The sequence below is a fragment of the Cucurbita pepo genome, chromosome LG07 (assembly GCF_002806865.2).
Source record: "Cucurbita pepo subsp. pepo cultivar mu-cu-16 chromosome LG07, ASM280686v2, whole genome shotgun sequence".
Lineage (NCBI taxonomy): Eukaryota > Viridiplantae > Streptophyta > Magnoliopsida > Cucurbitales > Cucurbitaceae > Cucurbita > Cucurbita pepo.
Window position 1 is genome coordinate 1,538,039 of NC_036644.1, and position 22,473 is coordinate 1,560,511.

Below are 22,473 nucleotides of genomic sequence, written 5' to 3' on the forward strand. Positions count from 1 at the left end.
CCCCATGTAAGTCGACCAAAGGGCCGTATGATGCTAGACCCCATGGGAGTCGACTGAAGCAAGACACATTATAAGAATATTACCGAGATTACAACATTTCAATAAGACAATGGGTTTCTATACTAAGTTCGACAAGTTAATCAGTAGAAAAATATATCCAAAACATTATTACTCTCTACCCTTATTATCAACTCAAGTATATGTTTTTCTCTACGCTTATTATCAACTAAAGTATTCGTTTTTTGAGGACGGGGAGAGAAAATATTTATTTTTAATTTTAAAAATTTAAAATGCTGATAACAAATAAATAAAAAAGGTAATGTCTGGTAGACGAACACGAACACGGCTCTCCACAATGGTATAATATTGTCCATTTTGAGCATAAACTCTCATGACTTTGCTTTGGACTTCTCCAAAAAGCCTCATACCGAGAGAGTATTCTTTGATTGTAAACCCATGATCATTCCCTAAATTAGTCGAACACCATCGAACACCATCTAACCATCCAACAATGCCAAGAATATTATGATACCAGGAGTAAATTCAACGATTGTACATCCAAAATTCATACAAAAATAAAACATAATCAGGTTTACAAAGAGATAATGGGGAAGGAGGAACAGATCCAATTAAGTAGTCTCCTATTCCGCAGGAATGTAGTGAAATAGCCTAACCAGATAACAACTACCACCAGAACTTTTGGCAAAGATCCCTGCTGCTGCTGCTGCATATCACCATTTATATGTTCATCGGCTCGGGACTCGACGCATTCAGAGCATCCAGCAATGAATTCTTAGGCTCTAATTCTTCATGCCACAGTGGTAGCTGATCTCCAGGATAGAATTTTCTTGTCACTCCCTCGGAATTTATCTACAAAAACGCCCAACTGTGAGAATCAAAGATAGGACATGTTTTAAAGTTCTAGATTACGTGATAACAGGACATTATCTTACAGTAACAGTACGGACAACGCCACCACTGGCACCGTCTCGGGCAATGGCAAGAGAAACGGCCTTAACCACCAATTGCTGCAAATGATAGTATATAAATTAGAAAAGGGAAAACAAAACATCCTTGTCAAATTTCAAAAACTATAGCTTCTTGCATCGAATAACCGACAAATAAACAGAAAAGGAAGCTCATCCTAATGGTTCTACCACGCTCGAAACTGAATTCTACCAGCTGATTTAGTTTAGCATAGTATGTCAGCTTAGGATTGAATCCTCTGCCATAGAGATTGCACTTAGCAAACTCCATCTTAATTGATGCTTCCTCTAATGGTGCTTAGAAAAGAAGCATTTCATTTAAAAGAATCCCAAATTCAATATCGGTAACCACGATAAAGTACGCTTCTTACAAATAAACATGGAATGAAGATCCGAGAAACACTCTTAAGAAGTGATCGGAGCTCAAAAGGAAGTATATAATGTGTATATATGTGTGTGCGTGTGTGTGAATGTATGTATGTTGAGCAGCAAGCTAAATCCATATAATAATGCAGAACCGAAACTCGCAAATAGGAGCAGTACAGATACCTCAGCTTCGTCTCTGGTCATTCCTTCTTTCCAGGCTTGATCAAAAAATCCATACAAGTAACTGGAACCAGATCCTGTAAAATAATAAAAGGAACCAGGTAATGGACATACTCAATCATACAAGGATGACAAAGCAGAGGATCCTATCATAAAGCTTTAGTAGAAAAAAAAAAGAAGTAAGCATGTGGATACCAAAAAAAACACCAAACATCACTATTTTTTTTTTATAATCGATTGAGCACAAAAGGTTTTACCTCCAATAGCAAATGGCTGCTCTATTATTGTTCCACCAAGAGGAATACCATAGATTCGACCACCTTCATACTTGTCCCATCCACCAACAATAAGGCCAGTTTGCAACATATCCTGCCCATTTAACCAAATGGCATTGATATTAAAGCATGTATTTAGTTTGGATAAAGAACAAGAATATAGCTTCACTTAAACATAGCAAATAGCACACTCGTGAGCATTTAAACCCAAAAGGATTTTCATTCTTTCCCTATGTGATATGAATTCAACTGCTGACCCTTTGCATGTATCCGAAGGACCGATCTTGGTTGGAATCAATCCATTAAGTTAGCTTTCTCTGTGAATGTTTGCAAGGATTCCAGAAGGACCTCTAGCTTTGCAAATTCCAGCATTGTAGGCGCTAGGCGCTTATCACTATGTTGAGTTTTTACATAACCCATAATAATCCTTAACACAACACAGCATATTTTTATGAGAAGCTCCATATCATTTTCAACAAAACTCCAAGGTTGCGTTCACATTTATGCAGTCTCACAAATCATATGTTCATTATTGTTAGTGAATTTGTTTATATTTTAACTAATTCATTTTCTTTCCTCTCTTTCTCATTTTATTTTATCATGCATGTTTGCAACTCTAAAATGTTCATTACATACTTGTGTCATGTGTGATTAGTCTATTTCCATGATTTTGGCCAATTGGAGAGTTCTTTTCTGTGCTTCAAAGAATTGCTATTGTTTCTTAACCAAAATTGCTACACATGCAATAATTCTGAACAAACTAATAAGAGCTCCTACCTTGTTGTTATATGCTAATAGCCTAACAAGGTTTGCAGCTACTTTAACAGTCGCAGGCTGGCCAAGCTGTATCCTGTACATCAAAGCTAATATACAATCAGCAAGATAAATTCAAGAGGTCTCCTTATTTATATCAAAGAAATCAATATTACGAAAAACTAAAGCCAGCAATTCAAAATGAGTTTCGATCATCTTAAGGTTGACTTATCAGCAAAGGGAAAATAATGAAACAGAGATGGTAAAAGCAATTTAACAACAAGTTTTACAATTACCAATAACAACATATCTTCGATCACGTATCATTTGAAAGAAAGAAAGAAAGGGAAAAAAAAAGGATGAGGATGGATAAACAGGTACATTTACCCAGAGAAGTTCCAAATAAAGACCATATTTAATGAATCCCAAATTACACACTCCCACCAAATCAAGTATATCTATGGCTATAACATTAATCACCAGAACATTTTCCTCAACAAGCTAGTTAACATAGTTGCCAGTCATTGTAACAAGTACAGGAAGAATCAATCTATCACCCTCCTCCCTCCAACACGTTCATCGTTGATTTTAGGGTCAAATTATTTTTATAACACAAATAAAATATAGAATTTTCAACTCTTTCATGCAGTTTTGAAAGCCATTAAGAAAAAACGACAAAAAGAAATGCAGTTGCTAATATATCCATCACAAACATCCAAGCAATAAAAGAAAATTTCTTACATCGAGCAAAATAACAATTAAACGACAAATTCAATGCAAAATACTGTTGTCAATAACTAAACCACTCACGTATGCTGATGAAGGAAATGGCGCACATAATCAGAGACAATTTGAGAATCTGCAGCCTGCAAGTGACATAAAATAAATTATTTACGAAACATGAGCAAACACTCAAAAACTGAGAGATTTAGACATTTTAATGATAGAACACGAGGTTGAAAGAAAAAACTAGAGACTAGCAGAGCAAAAACTAATTAAGGACAGTTTGATATGGGAAATAATAGAAATGGAAATACCGAGCCAGACCGACAAACATAGACGTTGTCAGTAAGTTTCGTAATCTTGTCCGATGCACGATTAGCCACATAGACACCTATCACACGAACAATAAAAAAATGTTAATATTCATGCAGCGTAAAAAAGAATGCACATAGAGAAAAGGTGGATACAAACAAACCTACGAAGATCCATTTTCCTTTTAACATGTGATTTTGTTATTCAAGATTGCTTGGGAGTTGAGTTTAGAAACTCTTTTCTGTTTTTTCCTTTTCAAAAACTAATGTTAACATAATGTCGTAGCGGTTGTTTACAAGATACTTTTTCCTCCAGTTCATAATTTTTTGCAGCATGTAGCTCGTTTGTTGCCTCCACTACATATCATAATTTTTCTACACTCTTTACTGAAGCAGACAATTAGTGTTTAGTAAAGCTCGTAGCTCGTGAATTTAAACAGCTACGCTTGAAAAGTCCCGCATAAATTTCAATTATGCAATGTTCTAAAAAAATGGAGAAGATTTATATAAAGAGGATCTCGCCAAGAACAGAATCCACACAACTACTACTGCTAGATGCCAATTAGGGGGGAAAACTACAATTGAAATGAGCTCTTTCAATCATTACACCTACTCGTAAAAACTTAAAACGACTAAGTTAAGCTTGATTCCAAACGTGGTTCGCTTCCAAGGTCGAACAACCAGAAAATCCAGAATCAGCAAACTCTTACTACTTTTCCTCCAGTTTCATTTGACCACTTCGGACATTTGAAGATAGTATTTGTATTAAAAAAAAAAAAAAAAAAAAAAAAAGACATTATACTAAGAAATTACTGGTAGAAAGTGAATACAATAACTTTACCGGTGCTGGTACGAGAATCGGCGCCAAGGACAACACCGCCGTTGTAAGTGACGCCGATGATGGTAGTACCCATGGAGTGAGGAGCATTGAGATCCATGTTAAGATCCATGGCTGTGAGAAGATGATCCAAAGAAACCAGATCAATATTCAGAAACGAGCGTGAAAGAGGAGGGATTGCCGGAGAATAGAAGAACTGGATTTTGATGTTGGGGGGATTTTGTTCTTCGACCTTACTTCTCCATCAAGTTGTTTTTTCTTTTTCCTTCTTTTTTTTTTTTTTTTTTTTTTTTTTTNTGCTCGTTTTGTTTTGGGCCTGAACCAAAGCCCAAACAAGCTAACAAATTGGGCCTGAATCAAAGCCCAAATTCTATTAATTGGGTATATATTAGTTTTGGTTTGGGCTTTATGGCAGCCCATGGTTACTTGCCTAAAATGAGACAAATAAACGGGTATCAAAGTGATTATATATATATATATATATATATATTTTTTTTTTTTTTTTTTTTAATATTTAAAAAAACTCATAAAACTTGAGAATCTCAAATTACGAACTTAAATAATTCTAAACGTGCAATCTAAATTAACTAGAAATAAATTTAACTCGGCTAAAGAAAAGAACAAATATACTACTCTACTCTATATAACCTTAAAACGAAAACACAGAGCTTGTCATGTCCCACATTGGTTGGGGAGGAGAACAAACTACCATTTATAAGTGGGTAGAAACCTTTCAGCATTTTAAAGCCTTGAGGGGAAGCCCGAAAGGGAAAGCCCAAATAGGACAACATATGCTAGCGGTGGATCTGGGTCGTTACTAATGGTATCAGAGTCAAACACCAGACAATATGCCAGCCTTCTTGCTGTTCCTCGAAGGGGATAGACACGAGCGGTGTGCCAGTAAGGACACTGGCCCCAAAGGGGGTCCAAAGGGGGTGGATTTAGGGGCAGTTCCACATCGAGGAAGGAAAGAGTGCCAAGACGCTGGGCTCCGAAAGGGGGGCGGATGGTGATGTCCCACATTGGTTGGGGACGCGTTTTAAAGCCTTGAAGGGAAGGTTGGGGACGCGTTTTAAAGCTTTAAAGGGAAGCCCAAAATGGAAAGTCCAAATAGAACAATATCTACTAGTGGTGAACCTGGGCCGTTACATTGATTATTCTTTAACGTGACATGAATGGTAACATGTTCAGTGACCATTTATAAACGTGAATGTTTAATCAAATGTTTTAATATTGAAGCAAAAGTGTTTTCCATAGCCCTTCCAAACTTGTAAACATGTCGCCATTCAACCCAACAACATGAATTCAACCTAATGCCAAGTAAGGGAGGACATGAAAAGTGTGAAAAAAGAACTTCCAACAACTTTCTATTGGGTCAGATCAGAAACATGAATCCAATAACAACATCCCCAAAATTTCACTAATCAAACTACTGGGAAAAGAACAGTGGCAATCATCAATCCAGATTGCTTGTTTTCTTAGCTCTCGAGTTACCATGGCTTTCACCTTTCACCATACCAATCTTTCCGTTTTCTTCGTAGGAATCCGTCGCCACCGCAGCGTCGGCGAGCGGATGCACCTGAACACCGGAGATGAAGGACAAAAAAGGCAGGTGAGTCGTCGGTCTGACCGCCTGCTTCTTCTTCCCCTTTCTAACCTTCTTCCCAAGGATGTTTCTCACCTCGTTCGCTAGCTCGATCACCATATCGTCTTCGTGACCTGATTGGCGATGTGTATAGTTAATATCAACTCAAATTTAGTTCATACAATCACATCAGAATTCAATTTTGGATGAAGAGTTAGACGGTTACCGATTTCGAACAAGGCGTTCTCCAATCTGAATAGATAGTCTCTGTTGTTCCCACATGGACCAGATGCAGTTGCAATTTGGCTGAAAAGTTAGTAAATGAAGGAATTTAGAATTGTAACGGCCATGATCCACCGCTAAGCAGATATTGTCCTCTTTGGACTTTCCCTTTCGGGCTTCCCCTCAAGGCTTTAAAACGCGAGAGAAAGGTTTCCATGGTGTTTTGTTCTCCTCCCCAACCAACCAATGTGGGACATCACAATCCACCTCCTTCGGGGCCAACGTCCCACCATCAAATCCACCCCCCTTTGCGGCCAGCATCCTTACTTGGCACACCGTCTCGTGTCTACCCCCTTCAAGGAAGGGCGAGAAAGCTGGCACATCGTCAGCTCTGATACTATTTGTGACAACCCAGATCCACCACTAGCAGATATTGTCCTCTTTGGACTTTCCCTTTCGGGCTTCCCCCAAGGCTTTAAAACGCGAGAGAAAGGTTTCCACACCCTTATAAATGGTGTTTTGTTCTCCTCCCCAACCAACCAATGTGGGACATCACAATCCACCTCCTTCGGGGCCAAGCGTCCCACCATCAAATCCACCCCCCTTTGCGGCCAGCATCCTTACTTGGCACACCGTCTCGTGTCTACCCCCTTCAAGGAAGGGCGAGAAAGCTGGCACATCGTCAGCTCTGATACTATTTGTGACAACCCAGATCCACCACTAGCAGATATTGTTCTCTTTGGGCTTTCCCTTTCAGGCTTTTCCCCTCAAGACTATAAAACACGTCTGCTAGGGGAAGGTTTCCACACCCTTATAAATGGTGTTTTGTTCTCCTCCCCAACCAATATGGGACATCACAATAATGAACCCATTTCAGGGATGCAATAAGAACATTGAAAGCCAAATGGTAAGCCTGACATTACCTAGCCATTTCCTCCAAGGGAGCAGGTCCTAGATAGTATTTGTTTAGCAATTTATCAAGTGTCGATGTAAAACTGCGTTCATGAATGCAAAGCTTAATCAGATCAAGAACAGAGATGCTCTTTTTCAACTTATCCCAATTAAGATTTAGAACAAATCAGATGTTTAAGAAGAAAAAATCCATCCAGAAGCTTACACTAAAACTCCTGTCAATGTTGGCTCTATGGAGTCTTTATCCTGAATCAACAATGGAAATGGAATCAAAATAAGAAACCAAATTCGAAATGATGAACAGAAACACACCTAATAACGAAGCAAATCCTTACCTTGTAAAAGTCTACAATGGTCTTTCCATCATACTCGCACTCTCTTCTCTCCAGGCACTACATTGCAGACCAGACAAGAACCTTAGGAAATGTAAGAAACCACGAAATGATTTGATATTGTCCACTTTGAGCATAAGCTCTCATGTGGGCTTCCAGAAAAGCCTCTCATTCCAACGGAGATTTATTTCTTACTTATAAACTCATGATCTTTCCCTAAATTAGCCAAGGTGGGACTCCCTCCGGGAAACAAATTCGAGTGAAATCAAGATAAATTTGGGGGGAAATACCTCCAATACTGCTCTCTCTCTTTCAGATCCTCCATGGATGCAATATGCAACACCCCACTGATATAAGAGAAAGAGTGCTATAATCAGGCAAGGTTACAAAAATTTGCTATTATAGAAAATGAAATTTGTATCAGCCATGGAAATGCACATGAATGAACATTGATGGTTTGTTCAAAACTTACGCAAATGGATCCTTCTTTGGGTTCAAGCGTGAGAGTTCTAGCAGGGTTTTGTGGTGTACCTCTATGATCAAAACAAGCTGTGCAATGGGAAATTAAATATTAGAAAAGCTTTAGTTTCCATTAACGAATTGGAATGTTGAGGAAGAAATTTACCAAGGTCGAATACACGCCTATAATCTCTAATAAAACCTATCACTCTCTCGTCAAAGTCAAATCCTGGATTCCACACAAGAGATCCATAGCCAAAAACCCAAAGAACCATGATTGAATCGATATCTGCAAGAACAATATCCCCTAAAATTAATCAACTAAGGCCAATGAATGCATATCCATCACTTCCTCCTCTGTTCTATTAATTTAGTCATAGCTCGAAGAAATCAAAAAATTCATTCGTATGTAAACATAAACTCCTCAATTTTACTCGAATTCCTTTCTCGCCAGAATAAAATCGAAAACAAACGAGAGATAGCGGAATAGTCAAATCCACATCAAAAGCAGCAAAAGTAGATTCATGCGGAATAGTTAAATCATTCGATTTGAAAAACGCAAACGTAGAAGAAAAAAGAAAAATGGAATGGAGTCTTACAAGAACACCGACAAATTTAAACAAGAGAATTCCTCTGATCCGCTTGAGAGAGCGCCGAAACGAAAATTACAGAAGCAAGAGAGAAACGAAAAGGCTAAACGAATTTTCGTTCAGCTGAAAAGAATAAAAATTAGGGCGTTTCTCTCTGCCCTGTTCGTCGTCGTTATTGTTGTTGTTGTTCTGCTCTGAATCCGGGCGGTTTGAGCTTGAAGAAGACGAGAAATTTATAGCTGATGTCTCCCGAAACGGAAACCTATGGCGCCATGGATGGCCGCTCACTTTCATGCATGTGCATTACCCTTTGTTATGCATCCAATATATTTTGATGAATTTTTATTTTCCTAAAAAATAATAATAATAATAATAATAATAATAACATCCAAATATACATGGGTTTTTATCTTAAAAAAAAAAAAATACTCCTAAATTTTTTAATTTTTAATGAAAATGGTGAGTAATTTATTTTTTTTAAATACTCTTTAAACTTTTAATAATATTTTTAAAAAAAATAAAAAAATAATAATTACTAACAATAGTCGTAAATAATAATAATAAAATTGAGCACCCTTAACATATATAAATAATTTTTTTAAAAAAATCATTAATATTTTTGAAACATAGTATTAACCGTATTTTTTCGATTTTTTTAAAGTTATTTTTAAAAATTTTAAAAGTTTAAAAATATTAATAAAATTTTTGAAAATACAAATATATTTTTTTAAATACTTTTTTTAACTCTTTCAAAAGTTATAAATTTTTTTAAATAAAATATTAAGTTTAAAAATATATTTTTAAGTTATTATTGAAAATACGAGTATTTTTTTTAAGATAAATTGTAAAGTTGAATATTTATTTAATTAAATAGAAAAGTCTTCTCATTTTATCATAGAAAATAGTGCCATATACAACATCGTAAATATCAACAATATATATATATATATATCTATATATATATATATATATATAATTAATTAATTAATTAATTAATTAAATCTTACTCCTTTACAAACAACTCTTTCAAATACATCTAAAATATTTAAAATATTATTTTTTGAAATATATATTTAAATTTGAGTTTCAAAATTTAATTAAATATTTAAAAATAAATAAACACATACTATACTTTACTAATGAAGTTAGGTCTAAAAAAATGTCTCAATCTAATCCATGAACACTCAGTAATATTTAAAAAAAATTTATTCTTATTTTAACATGTAAAAGTATAGACTTTAACGTCTAACATTTTAATCAATAATATAAAATTATAGTCAATTGAACGACGGAATGAATATATGTCAATATATTTATGCCAACTTAATTATTAATTTGATATTAAAAATTTCATTAATGTACTTATTTTAATCGAGACTCGTGTAAGTCAAATGTGGTATCGATTCGTTCATGCATCTCTCATTTACTTGTACAAGTAAAGTCACGAGAGCTTATACTCAAAGTGGACAATATCATACGCAAACAAAAAATAACTTTATTTTAATTAACACAGATATGCTTCTTTGCAGTACAATAGATTAATTTATTAAGACGAAATTAAAAACGCAATAAATTTTTAAAAAAATATTTAATTGCGTTTATTTGTTTAAGGTAAAACGACGACCTTACTCATAATCCACATGACTAGAGAGAATTCGAAAGCGAAGAGCGTATGAAGTAATCCGCGATCTAATGCGAATCCGAACAGAGTAATTCCGCCATTGTTGTGCTGCAGATACGATACTGCGCCAAAATCACGCCGTTAATTATTACGAACGCTTTGAATTGCGACAAAATTGATGCAAATTTTACTGACCTAAAGCTTGTCTGGTTTGGAAGGAAGAAGGCTCCTGTGTGCTTAATGAAATTAGAACCTCCGACGATGAGTCGGAATCGGTGTCGTCTCCGTCGTTGTCGACGGTCGGCGGCGACGGCGCCGGAGGTTTTGTGTGGTTGAATCCGGCCGCGGCGGAGGTAACTAGCATGTGCCATCTGGTTGCAACCGACGCGATTGCTTGAGCTCTGTGAGTAATTCTTGCCGCTCCGACTACGCACAGGAAGAATCCGCATAGTTCAACCGTCGAGCAAACCTGAAAGTCCCAATTTCATTATAAAATTAAATAAATAAAAAATCCATAATACCTTTAAATTTTTTTAAAAAATAAAAAATATTATTTAAATTTAAAAAAATAAAAGTATTAATAAAAAATTTAAAAGTTATGAAGATATTTTTATACATAATAATAACAATAATAATAATAATATCATACACTTACGTGTCGTATTTTAATTTAGGAGTTACCTGTGAAGTTTAATAAATGCTCGATTACAATTATAATTTTTTTTTCGTGAAAGTTCAAAGAACATAGAAGTGATGCTTTATATTGATCTCTAAATTCACGATTTAGAAGTTCATCAAGATAAAAATTTGAGCGTACCACAATATCACCCGAGTTGAAGAAGTTCTTATCAGTTTTAGAGGTCAAAACCAATAACAGGGCAACGAACTGGCTAACGGTGATGATGAACAAGCACACAATTATGAAGAACCGGTACCGATGACTTGTAACCCACAATTGTTTTCTAATCCTCAAATGTTCATTGAAGATTACTATGGCGTCTGATCCTGACCCATTGCTTGTTTCAAATAACTTGTTCACTCCTTGTAGCCTTAGAATCTGCAACTCGCATGTGAGCCGAAATAATACACACACGAGCAAGAACACCCCAGTTCGATATACCCACGATGCTAACACGAACATGAATAGTATCGAGTTTATGGGAAACCCACCTCTAATCATGATCATTGGTGGTAAGAATAAGAAAAAAAATTAATAAATGTAAGTTCAATAAATATATTTTACGAAATTTAAGACCTGTTTTGATTAGCTATTTAGAAACAGAGTTCGAGAGCAAAGTCACGATACTTAAAAATGACCAAAATACCCCTATACTCAGTTGGCAACTATCTCCATCGACACTTCTTATAACTACAGTCGACTATCTCTTCAATATGGTCGGTCGAGATGGTCGTTGGAGATCGACGCGAACCGTAGTTGCCAAGGAGGAATGAACGGAAACACAAATTTAAACTTATTAGTTCATAATCTTCGAGAATTGTCGTTTAATTTGACATTAATATAAACATTTTAACCTTTTTGAGGAAAAAAAGGTCTTAAAAGTAATTAAGCAATAAATTAAACTTACGGAAACGAGATCTTAACGGTTGAGAAGAATATGATCTTGTGGGCCAACTCAACGAAGAACGACGGGAAAAGAATGTACGCGAGGTAACGGAACGCCTTGTCGAGTTCACGCGCATAGCCTCGCTGAACGTAGAGCGAATCTTCTTGCAATCCATCGAGGAACAGAAGTTGCCGGAGGCCGTAGCGGCGGAAGAATCGGCACAGAGAGAAGAATCCGATGGCGGCGAGGCCGGATTCCGGAACCTGAACGAGTTTGTTAAGCGAGATCGGATCATCGGCTGGATCTCGGACGGAGACGATCGTCACGATGGGAACAACAACGGTGAGGATAACGAAGGCGAAATAGGAGACGAACTTTCCAGCGGCGGAGGAGTGGTCGAGAGCGTACCATTTGAGGCTGATTCGGAAGTTGCGAAGCTCGTCGGAGGTTAGGGATTTTGATCGGCAATATGAATGTTGGAGAAGGAGAGGGAGGTTTGCGTCGCCGGAATCCATGGCGGAAATGGAAGAGAGATTTGAGAATGGAAAGTGAATTAATAAGGAGAGGACGGCGGCGGGATATCTGTGAGGAAATGGAGGGAAGCTTTTAGGTAGTGAGGACTGAAGAGAAAGGAAGGTGCAGAGTTCTGCCTTGTGGGAAAGGTTACCGCCAACCGGCTTCCCTGGTTGCTTCAATCGCCACTTGGCGTATTACTTTTCTATTTCTTTATTATTATTATTATTTTTAATTTTCAAATATTTAATTTTAATTTTTACGTCTCAAAATTTTAAAAAATGTAATTAAATTTTTGTATTAATATTTGGTTTCTAATTTATTGTAAATTTAAAATTTAAAATTCTATTACCCATAAAACTAATTTTATATTTAATAAATTAATTAACTCCTCAAAATTTCAAATATATTAATTATAATTATAATTAATAGTTTTTAAATATTACAATTATTTTAAAGTATTTACAAATTACAGTATTTTTCTAAAAGTATTTATCGAATTACAATTATTAATTTTAAACTTTTAAATTCTCAATATTATAATTTTTTTTTTTAATTATATAAGCGAAATTTATAATTTAAATTTTAGAAAGCTCGTGCCACGTGGATATTATAAAGTTTGATGTCTCGGTGAAGGGTACTCCCAGTAGCCAACGACTTCACGGGCAGATAGCAGCAGGAAAACACCTTGTATTTTGCCACGTGGATTTTCTACTTGGCCACAAATCCCCACTTTTTATAACACCCTCACGAGATTTTTTTTTTTTTTTTTTTTANTTTTAAAACACGGTCACAATGGACCCTTTGAATTTAATTGATGAAATATATGTTGGTGCGAGAATTTGATTGATCGTATGTTCGAGTCAGCTTTGCAGCTGATTAAAAATGGTCGAGTGGTTGATTAAAAATGTTCGAGTCAACTTTTACTTTTTTTAGTACGACAAAATGAATGGTCGAGTTTGTAATAGTTTGATCCCGGGCCGTAGAAAATGATCGAGTTTGTTCTAAGCTACAGAAAAGGTGTTGTTTTAGCGAAATATCAAAGAGGAGCTTGGAGAGTGAAGTAGGTTAAATTACGTCGTTAAGAGTGCATACAAGGATAATTATCTTTGCATAAATTACCCTCTCCCCTTATAAGCCACACCGAGCGGCCTCGGCGCCAGAAGGGGGACCACTTGCAAAACCTTTTGGCATTTCTCAAAACTGTGGACCCATTTCAACTCATGTCTAATGTAGCCCACAACTCACCCGAAACCCTACCCAGTTTCTCAGGCCATCCAATCTCCGTCATTCCATTTTAGCTCACCTCCAACCAACTCGCTTCTATAGCTTATGGGCAATTCCCATGAACGGGTGTGCAGCTTTGTGAGGAAAATCTCTCCCATTGAATCATCATGACTCGTACGTTCCTACCGAAACAAAAAATAATAATTAAAAAATAAATTAATTACTCCTAGAAATACCTTTTAATATAAATACATTTAATGAAAAAAAATATTTTACATTGTTTAAGAATTAAGAGTGCATGTAAGTATAATTAATAACAAGCAAATAATATGTAAATATAATAATTTAAATAATAATATTTTATAAAGAAATAATAATAATAATAATTTAAAAATAATTAATTAATTACTTACACTTCCACTGGCCGGCCTGCACCAGCTCATCGTTAGCGCCAAGAACGTCAATACGACATCGTCAAAGCCCCCTCCAACTTCCATTTTATAAATCGCCATTTTCTTTTTCAATTTTCAATTAAAAAAAAAAAAAAAAAAAAAAAANTGGCCGGACCTTGGCTCTGCCTCCTCTTCCTTCTCATCTTCAACCACCCGCCGTCCTCCGCTGCAGCCACCGCCGCCGAAACCCTCCTCCGCTTCAAATCCTCTCTAACCAACACCGCCGCATTATCCAACTGGAACACCTCCGTGCCACTCTGCACCGGCGACCACCACATCTGGGCCGGCTTGATCTGCAGAAACGGCCAACTCTACGGTCTCCGCCTCGAGAACATGAGCCTCGGCGGCTCCGTCGATACCGCCGCCCTAGCCGGCCTGCCAACACTCAGAACTCTGAGTCTAATGAACAATGGGCTTCAAGGCCCATTGCCGGAGGTGAAGCAAATTCCGGCGCTTAAGGCTCTGTATCTGTCGGACAACAATTTCTCCGGCTCGATTCCGGGAGATGCGTTTGAAGGAATGGGGAAGTTGCGGCGACTGTATTTGAGCCGGAATCGATTTTCCGGCGAGATTCCGGCGTCGGTGGCGGAATTGAAGAAGCTGGTGGAGCTGGGATTGGAAGATAATTCATTTGAAGGAAGGATTCCGGCGTTTGAAGAAAGGGATTGGAAGTATTTGAATTTTTCCGGTAATCGTTTGGAAGGGGCGGTTCCGGCGGGGTTGAAGAGCTCTAATTTCACTTCGTTTATTGGTAATTTCTTAATCCCAACCTCTTAATTAATTACAATTAGTTAATCACATTTATATTTATATTTTTCAAGGAAATAATAAAATAATTACAAATAAAAAATAAGGAATATAAGCATAATAATATTTATATTTCCATTTAATGCATAATATTTCCGGAGTGTCACGCACGTTGGCTCAAATATCCCTAACCATATTACAAAAGATTATAGTATAAGATTCTTATTCTCGAAGTATCAATTAAATTTCAATTTTAATATTTATTGGTTAAAGAAAATGTCTTATATATATATATATATATATATATATATATATATATATATATATATATATATATATATATTCATTCGAAAACTATATTATAATATTAAATTTTAAATTTTAGAAATTGGATTTAGAGTTTAGGGTAATGTTATATATACACATTATATTATATTATATTATATTATATTATATTATATATATATATATTTCAAAAATTATATTATAATATTAAAAATTAAATTTTAGAAATTAGATTTAGGGTCTGTTATATATATTTTTTGAATATTACAATATTAAATTTTAAATTTTTAGAAATTAAGTTATTTTTGTTGGAGTTATTAAGATATTTTGACGTTTTAATAAAAATCATATTAAAAAAGTAAATTATATGTTAAGAAAACAGTTATAGGACAGAAAGATTATATTATAATATTAAAATTTAAATTTTTAGAAATTATGTTTATAATTATAATTATATTTCATAAATTTTTGTAAAAATAGAAAATGAAATTGGAAAAGCTTAATTTTATTTTTAAATAAATTATTAATAAACAAAATTTGATTTTTTTTTTTTTTTTTTTTTTTTTTTTTTTTTTTTTTTTTTTTTTTTNGTAACGATTTATGTGGAGAGCCATTAACACCATGTAAATCATCTACAAAGAAGTGGCCCATTCTGATCGGAATCTTCTCCGGCGCCGCCGCCTTAATCCTCATACTTATCCTCCTCCGCTGTTTTTTCCGGCGATCGAGATCATCCGCCGCCGTATACGACGACGCGAAACCCAAAACAAAATTATTCTTCTCTCCCAAAATTCTCTTCAAAAGGTCGGAAAAGACCTACCAATATTCCTCGACCGACTCGGACGAGAACTCGAAGAGGAGCGGTTCGGCCGGATCGGGTCTGAGTTTTATTCGAACCGATAGGCCGCGGTTCGATTTTCAAGAACTTCTTGGCGCCTCCGCCGAAGTTCTTGGCGGTGGGAGCTTTGGGTCGTCTTATAAAGCCGTGCTTTCGAATGGGTCGGCGGTGGTGGTTAAGAGATTCCGGCAAATGAACGCTGCCGGAAAAGACGAGTTTTACGGCCACATGAGGCGGCTGGGACGGCTGTCGCATCCGAATTTGCTGCCGCTTGTCGCGTTTTACTATGGAAAGGATGATAAGCTTTTGGTGTCTGACTTTGTTGACAACGGCAGCTTGGCTAGTCATCTCCATGGTAATTTCTTTATATATATTAATTTGATTTCTATAATTTTAAAATTTATAATAATTTTACGAAAGGTCGAAGGTAATATTACAACTTGTTTATTTTCTACAGCTCGACGAGCACCAGAAAATCCGGGGCTAGATTGGCCGACAAGGTTGAAAATAATAAAAGGAGTAGCAAGAGGCCTTCTCTATCTTCACAATGAGCTCCCCAATCTGAACCTTCCACACGGCCATCTAAAGTCCTCGAACGTCCTTCTCGACAAAAACTTCACTCCATTTCTCTCCGACTACGCCCTTTTTCCAATCCTCCAAAGATCCCATGCCCATCACCATATGGCTGCCTTCAAGTCCCCGGAGTTCACCCAACATAACCAGACTTCCAAGTCGACCGATGTCTGGAGCCTCGGCATTCTCATTCTCGAGACCCTCACCGGCAAGTTCCCTGCCAACTACCTCCGTCAAGGCCAGGGAGCTAATGCTGACCTTGCTGCCTGGGTCGAGGCCGTTGTTCGAGAGGAGTGGACGGCGGAGGTCTTCGACGGCGACATGGTTGGAAGTGGGGATTATTGTGGCTATTGGGATGGAGGGATGTTGAAGCTTTTGAAGATTGGGATGAGTTGCTGTGAATGGGAGGTAGGGAAGAGGTGGGGATTGAAAATGGTGGTTGAGAAGATTGAGGAGTTGAATTTGAATGAGAGGTCTTATGATGAAGACGAAGACTATTACTCTTCCAATGGGAGTGATGGAGCGTTCTATTCTAATTCTTCGTTCAAGCGGCGGACGGAGGACGAATCGTCATTTTTGGGGTGATAAATTGTTCGGGAGGCTGAAACGTCAACACGGTGCTCGTGATTTGTGTATTTAATTGAACCCGTCACAATGTGACTGCTACCTAATGACTGTTACATAGAGATTAAAAAATATGCATGTTTCTAATAGTTGCACGATACAAGATTCGATAACGTACTCGTTTTTTAGATTGGATAAATGCAAAACAAATTTGTTGTCTAATCCTATCTCAAAATACATCAATTCCCTTAAAGGTAGATTTGATGCGCTATTGAACTCAATTTCTCCGAGCTTTTTTTATGAAGTTATATCTTTCTCAACGATCAGGAGTGCTTTCTAGATAGATTAACCATTCCAGAACCAACACATTTTAGGACGACCGTTCCGTTGGAAGGATCGGCTTCGATATTAAACATTACCTTCAAGAAGTCTTCAATGTTTCTGAGAGTTTCTATCCCATATGGTGTTAGCTTTCCGACCCGAACCTTCGAAACGTCTGCAGGGCATAATGCACAAAGAAGGAACAATAATCCCTGCAACAAACGAGACATGAATGTAGAGACAAAATTAGGTGAGCATATATATTCATTAAAGTTTGGCAGGGCAAATCAGACTGCAGAGTAAAACTAGCCCCCCTCATGATATAATACTCCCTATGAGATCCCACGTCGGTTGGAGAGAAGAACGAAACATTCCTAATAAAGGTGTGGAAACCTCTCCCTAGTACACGCGTTTTAAAACCGTGAGGCTGACAACAATATGTAACAGGTCAAACCGAACAATATCCGCTAGCGGTGGGTTTGGACTTGTTACAAAAATCTATCCTCCTAGGGGGCCCAACGTCCGCGCGGGCACACCACCCAGTGACTGGCTCTAATACCATTTGTAATAGTCCAAACCCATCGCTAGCAGATATCGTCCGCTTTGATTTGTTACATATCGTCGTTAGTCTCACGATTTTAAAACGCGTCTACTAGGGAGAGGTTTCCACACCCTTATAAGGAATGCTTCGTTCCCCTCTCCAACTGATATGTGATCTCACACTCCCAAATTGTCATAACGCAAGCAAAGTGCTCGAAGATCATATATGTTGATTTCATAGTCTTAACCCTGTTTAATTCTTATGCTTCTAGCAACAAACTAGCACGTCACCGGTTATTTCGCCCAAGCTCTACTTGACGTATCTATCGATTCCACCAACAAAAGCCCTTCAATTATTCATCTTCATACATTGATCTTCTCCCATTGCATTTTTACAAATCTTGCCAATATATGAAATTATTTTTTAAAAACAATCATCAAACATGTAGATTTTATGTTTTAGAAACAGAAAAACCAAAAAAACCAAAAAAAAAAAGAACACAAAATCAAACGATTATCAAATCGAGCCTTAACTTTTTGTTTTTTCTTATTGAAAATTAAACTTATAAATTGTACTTCCACCTATAACCTATAAGTTTCTCTGTTTTATAACTATTTTCCACCAATGTTCTAAAAAATCAATCCAGTTTTAGAAAATAAAAATAGAAAACTAAAAATGAAAATCATTATCAAATGAGGCTCTTGTTCTTGGAGAACACTAACCTGGTGTGTTGAATCAACTACGCCACCTTGATTAATCTCACCGAGAAGAGCATATGCCATTTGTTCACCAATATCTTCGGGAGGTGGGAGCTCTTTCTTCTCTTCTTCAAACTCAGTTGATTCTCCAGCATGTCCATATGAAACTGTAGTATCAGCAGATATAAAACAACCTTTTGTAGTTTCCGCGACCAGTGAAATGCCAAACCCAGGTGAGCTGCCATTTAAAATCATCTTTTAAAACTTAAGAACAAGCCAATCTAGGATGGAAATTTGAAGAAATTAATTCAGAGGGGAAAGAACGCATACTTTCCAGCTTGAGGTCCCTTTCTATGATCAGTGAATATGTGCACATCTGGAAGTAGACGATTAAACACTCCACGAGCCGAAGTTATCATAGCATGCTCGAACTGAGAAGAAACTCTAGTTGAAAATGAAACCCCTCTAATGCTTTTGACCATTCCTTCTTCAGTCCAAGATATTGCCTGTACAACATCAACAACCATTTTTTTTAATGAGAAACGGAAGAAAAAATATATTAAGTATAACCCAATTGCCATAAAGTGTGCACGTTCGACGACCAAGAAGTCAAAGGATGAAATCCTAGACCCCACATATTGTCAAAAAAAAAAACTTCAATGCCATATGGAAGAGGAACCCTAAGCAATGGGAGTATCAGAAAATGTTTCGAGTACCGCAATCCAATCAGTATAACATCAATAAACGCAGCCAACTTCAAACATACTTTCCTCCAATAAGTTCTAAATAAGTTCTAAATTTTTCAGAAATACCCCATTTAATTTAAAAGTTGCAATATTACTCTTGACCTTTCGTAAGCACTATAAAACTACCTTGTGAGTAGAAATCCATTCGAATGCTAGACAAAAAACTCGACATGACGATGACTTCCCAACATTGCAATAACTTGAAACGACATGTGAAGAAGATGCTTGTCTGAATAAGTCTAAAAGAATGACATTCCATGTTGGCTTTTTGTTCGACACTCTAATGATTTTTCTACTCCAATAGTAGTTTTAAAACATTTACGAAAGATTAAGAATAATATTGTAACTTTTGAAAGAATAAGAATATTCTCGCGTCAATTCTAATCAACCCAAATCAATTTTGAGATACAATCACACACAGACAAGTGGATGTGACTGGCTCAACACATGAGATATTTTAACCCAACCCAAAGTTGAATTGTTTAGTTTCTCACAAGTTTATCTAATAACATGATGATATATATAAAATGATGCAACTCACCGATAAACTTTTAACCGTTGGGAGGGTTAAAGTCACTTCTCCCCCACCATGAGGTGGTACTCCACGACTTTCTATTTTCAAGACCACGTCTTTAAGATCAACTCCAAAGTGCTTTAACATGGGCAAGGTCGTTGATTTGAAAGTATCTACCGATGGATCCTTCGAGTCATTAGTAATACCTATAAAAATAGAATATTAATCAATTAGATTGGAACTATTAAGACTTTCTTTTTCTAAAGCATTGAAATTAAAATCTTTATATAGTTCCAAAGCCGAAATCAATGCCTAAACTTGAAGAGGCCAAAAACTAACTCAGGTAGAAAAACACAAACCTTTCAGATTAATGGAGAGGGGTTTCCTACCAAACAATGCAAGAACAATCAATGGTTCGAGAAAATAACCAATAGCACGACTGGTACCACAATCGTGCACCAAATGTCTCCCACCCATCACAATGCCAGGTTTGTACTTCAATTTTGTTCCTTCAAAATTAGAAAAACAAAATCATATGCATATTGATACAAAGAAAAGAGAACAACCAGATAGAATTAAAAAAAGAATTGAACAACGATGGAAATCATGATTATGAGTACCGGTCTCATTGATTTCGATGAAAGAGTCATCGCAAATCTTCTCCATCAATCGGAGAAACGAGACCTCATGGGGTCGAAGGCCTGGCCAGGTCTCATCTGTTCGAATGTCCTCGATTAGAACCGGAGTGTGGCTCAATGTTGCTAGCAACAACCTTTGCCTCAGAATTTGGCTTCCCTTCAATCGCTTGTACTTTGACTTCAGCATTTTCTTTCTCCCCTTTTTCTTATTTTCTCAATTAAGAAAAGTTTTAGGCTGAACCCTGATGCAAAATTGTATACATGAGATGCAAAACCACAACAAACATCCAACCATGCTTCAATTCAAAACACAACAAATCTAGAATAATACATATAAATACACAACATGCTAGCAATCGAATAGACTCAACAGATGAAGACTACTCATGAAAATGCCCTAAGTTGCTCCTTAAAACAATTTGAAAAGATATCTAAGCAATAGGGACGAGGTTTTGAGATTAGAAATTAATGTAAAACCCTAAAACGAAGTTGCAAGAGTGATCTGGAAGGATAATCTTACTCGAAACAGCCTTAATCGAACACTCCAACTTAGTTCAAATCTACAACACAAGCTTACGAGAATTACGAACTGATCTAAAACACCTTATATCAGTCCGTGGGCAATGCAAATATATGGTCAGCGGTTCAGCGTCAAACCTTGTCGAATATGAGAAAACTGCTGCTGGTTGCCGCTACTTCGTTCGTCAAGTGGGAGGAAGGAGAAGTCGCCGGACTGCTTTGTACGCTCGGCGGAGAGATGCCGCTAGAAACGCCGCCGCGTGAGTCACAATCGCCAAAAGGAGAGAGAGGCCGCAGTTGCAAGTGTGGCGTGGAAGGGGAACGCGCCGCCGGAGTTTGCAGCCCAAGATTGCTGACTAGAGAAGGAGAAATCGCAATGTAAAGCGTGGCGGGCAGAACAACGGGATGGTAGGGGTTTGTACGGATGACCTAACAGGTTTATAATCCTTCCCACAATTTTCTACTTAAGTATATTTACTCTTTACCGCTATATTTTATTTTCTTTATCTTTAAATTTAAAAAAAAAAAAAAATATATTCTAAAAAATATTTCACATTTAAAAAAATACCTTTAAATTTTAATTTAAAAAAGTTTTATTATAACCATTTTTTTAATTTAAAAATATTTTTAGTTTATTTTTAAAAATAAGATTAACCGTGTTTATATTTATAAATAAAAATCTCATCGCATTTATATCTTTGAATTTTTTAATGTTATTTTTTTTTAAGTTCACGTGTATCTTGAAATATAATACTAAAAAGAGAGTTTTTTTTTTTTTTTTTTTTAAATTTCAAAGGTGTTTTCAAGTTTTTATAAAAAATTTAAACATATTAATGAAATTTTTGAAAATTAAAGGATATTTTTGAAATATTTTGAAAATTTAAGAATTTTTTTAAAATATTTTAAAAATTTAAGGATCTTTTTATTAAAAATTGACTCTTTTTTATTTAAAGGTATTTTCAATTTTTTTAAAGTTTAAAAATTACTGTTTTAAAATACTGAATATTTATTAGACGATAGGTATTTTTATTAATTTAACTTATATATATATATATTAGTAATTTAAATGCAAATTTTTTTTTTTTTTTTTTTTTTTTTTTTTTTNCGGTCTCTTAATTTATTAAATTGTGGTGTCCTATTGTAAATGGCCCGTCTTTTATAACATCTTCTTAGTAGTGTCCTATGATCTATATACCTCTCTTAAACTCGAGCGTCACATTCATATTCCTATTCGTTGTTGAAAAATATTGTCTTGTCAAAAAAACATTTTAATTTAATTGAATTATTATTATTTTTTTATCGAGACACAAATAGACATAATACCATGTATATCCATTAAAAAAAAAAAAAAAACAAGACAGGAAAACGACAAATTGTAACGAGAAAAAACGACAAATCCGAAATCCCACCTGGACTATGGCTCCCTCGAGTTGGCTTGAAAACAAAAAATGAGGCCGCAAATCGTGGCTCTCCCACCCTTCGCCTCCATAATCAGCCATACATACGCCCAAAAGACAGGGACAGCGCCAGAGAGAAGGAAGCAACCCAGTTGCTTCTTCATTTTTTTTTTTTTTTTTTG

General features: G+C 36.1%; 5 protein-coding genes across 5 annotated transcripts; 1 reads left to right on the forward strand and 4 right to left on the reverse strand.

Annotated features, from left to right (window-relative positions):
* Positions 1 to 498: 498 nt before the first annotated feature.
* On the reverse strand, positions 499 to 4,700 carry LOC111798505 (proteasome subunit beta type-6). Its single transcript, XM_023681697.1, has 8 exons — positions 4,436 to 4,700; positions 3,598 to 3,674; positions 3,371 to 3,426; positions 2,585 to 2,657; positions 1,790 to 1,901; positions 1,536 to 1,609; positions 954 to 1,028; positions 499 to 870 (listed from the first exon to the last, which is right to left on the reverse strand). Exons 1-8 carry the CDS (start codon positions 4,542 to 4,544, stop codon positions 739 to 741), a joined length of 708 nt encoding a protein of 235 aa, XP_023537465.1. The 5' UTR covers positions 4,545 to 4,700; the 3' UTR covers positions 499 to 738.
* Positions 4,543 to 16,946, forward strand: LOC111798749 (probable LRR receptor-like serine/threonine-protein kinase At4g31250). The gene is made up of 5 exons (XM_023682072.1): positions 4,543 to 4,548; positions 4,682 to 4,727; positions 14,047 to 14,665; positions 15,534 to 16,135; positions 16,238 to 16,946. The coding sequence occupies exons 1-5, from the start codon at positions 4,543 to 4,545 to the stop codon at positions 16,936 to 16,938; spliced, it is 1,974 nt and encodes a 657-aa protein (XP_023537840.1). The 3' UTR covers positions 16,939 to 16,946.
* Positions 5,646 to 8,819, reverse strand: LOC111798504 (gamma-glutamylcyclotransferase 2-1-like). The gene is made up of 9 exons (XM_023681695.1): positions 8,542 to 8,819; positions 8,109 to 8,231; positions 7,956 to 8,032; positions 7,774 to 7,830; positions 7,487 to 7,543; positions 7,357 to 7,397; positions 7,163 to 7,234; positions 6,244 to 6,323; positions 5,646 to 6,151 (listed from the first exon to the last, which is right to left on the reverse strand). The coding sequence occupies exons 2-9, from the start codon at positions 8,215 to 8,217 to the stop codon at positions 5,889 to 5,891; spliced, it is 756 nt and encodes a 251-aa protein (XP_023537463.1). The 5' UTR covers positions 8,218 to 8,231; positions 8,542 to 8,819; the 3' UTR covers positions 5,646 to 5,888.
* Positions 10,036 to 12,309, reverse strand: LOC111798502. The gene is made up of 4 exons (XM_023681693.1): positions 11,740 to 12,309; positions 10,971 to 11,325; positions 10,349 to 10,622; positions 10,036 to 10,275 (listed from the first exon to the last, which is right to left on the reverse strand). Exons 1-4 carry the CDS (start codon positions 12,231 to 12,233, stop codon positions 10,139 to 10,141), a joined length of 1,260 nt encoding a protein of 419 aa, XP_023537461.1. The 5' UTR covers positions 12,234 to 12,309; the 3' UTR covers positions 10,036 to 10,138.
* Positions 16,947 to 17,037: 91 nt separating the features above from the next.
* LOC111798503 (probable RNA 3'-terminal phosphate cyclase-like protein) lies at positions 17,038 to 21,310 on the reverse strand. The gene is made up of 7 exons (XM_023681694.1): positions 21,033 to 21,310; positions 20,358 to 20,617; positions 20,097 to 20,246; positions 19,765 to 19,943; positions 18,808 to 18,983; positions 18,502 to 18,715; positions 17,038 to 17,450 (listed from the first exon to the last, which is right to left on the reverse strand). The coding sequence occupies exons 2-7, from the start codon at positions 20,560 to 20,562 to the stop codon at positions 17,241 to 17,243; spliced, it is 1,134 nt and encodes a 377-aa protein (XP_023537462.1). The 5' UTR covers positions 20,563 to 20,617; positions 21,033 to 21,310; the 3' UTR covers positions 17,038 to 17,240.
* Between the last annotated feature and the right edge of the window lie 1,163 nt (positions 21,311 to 22,473).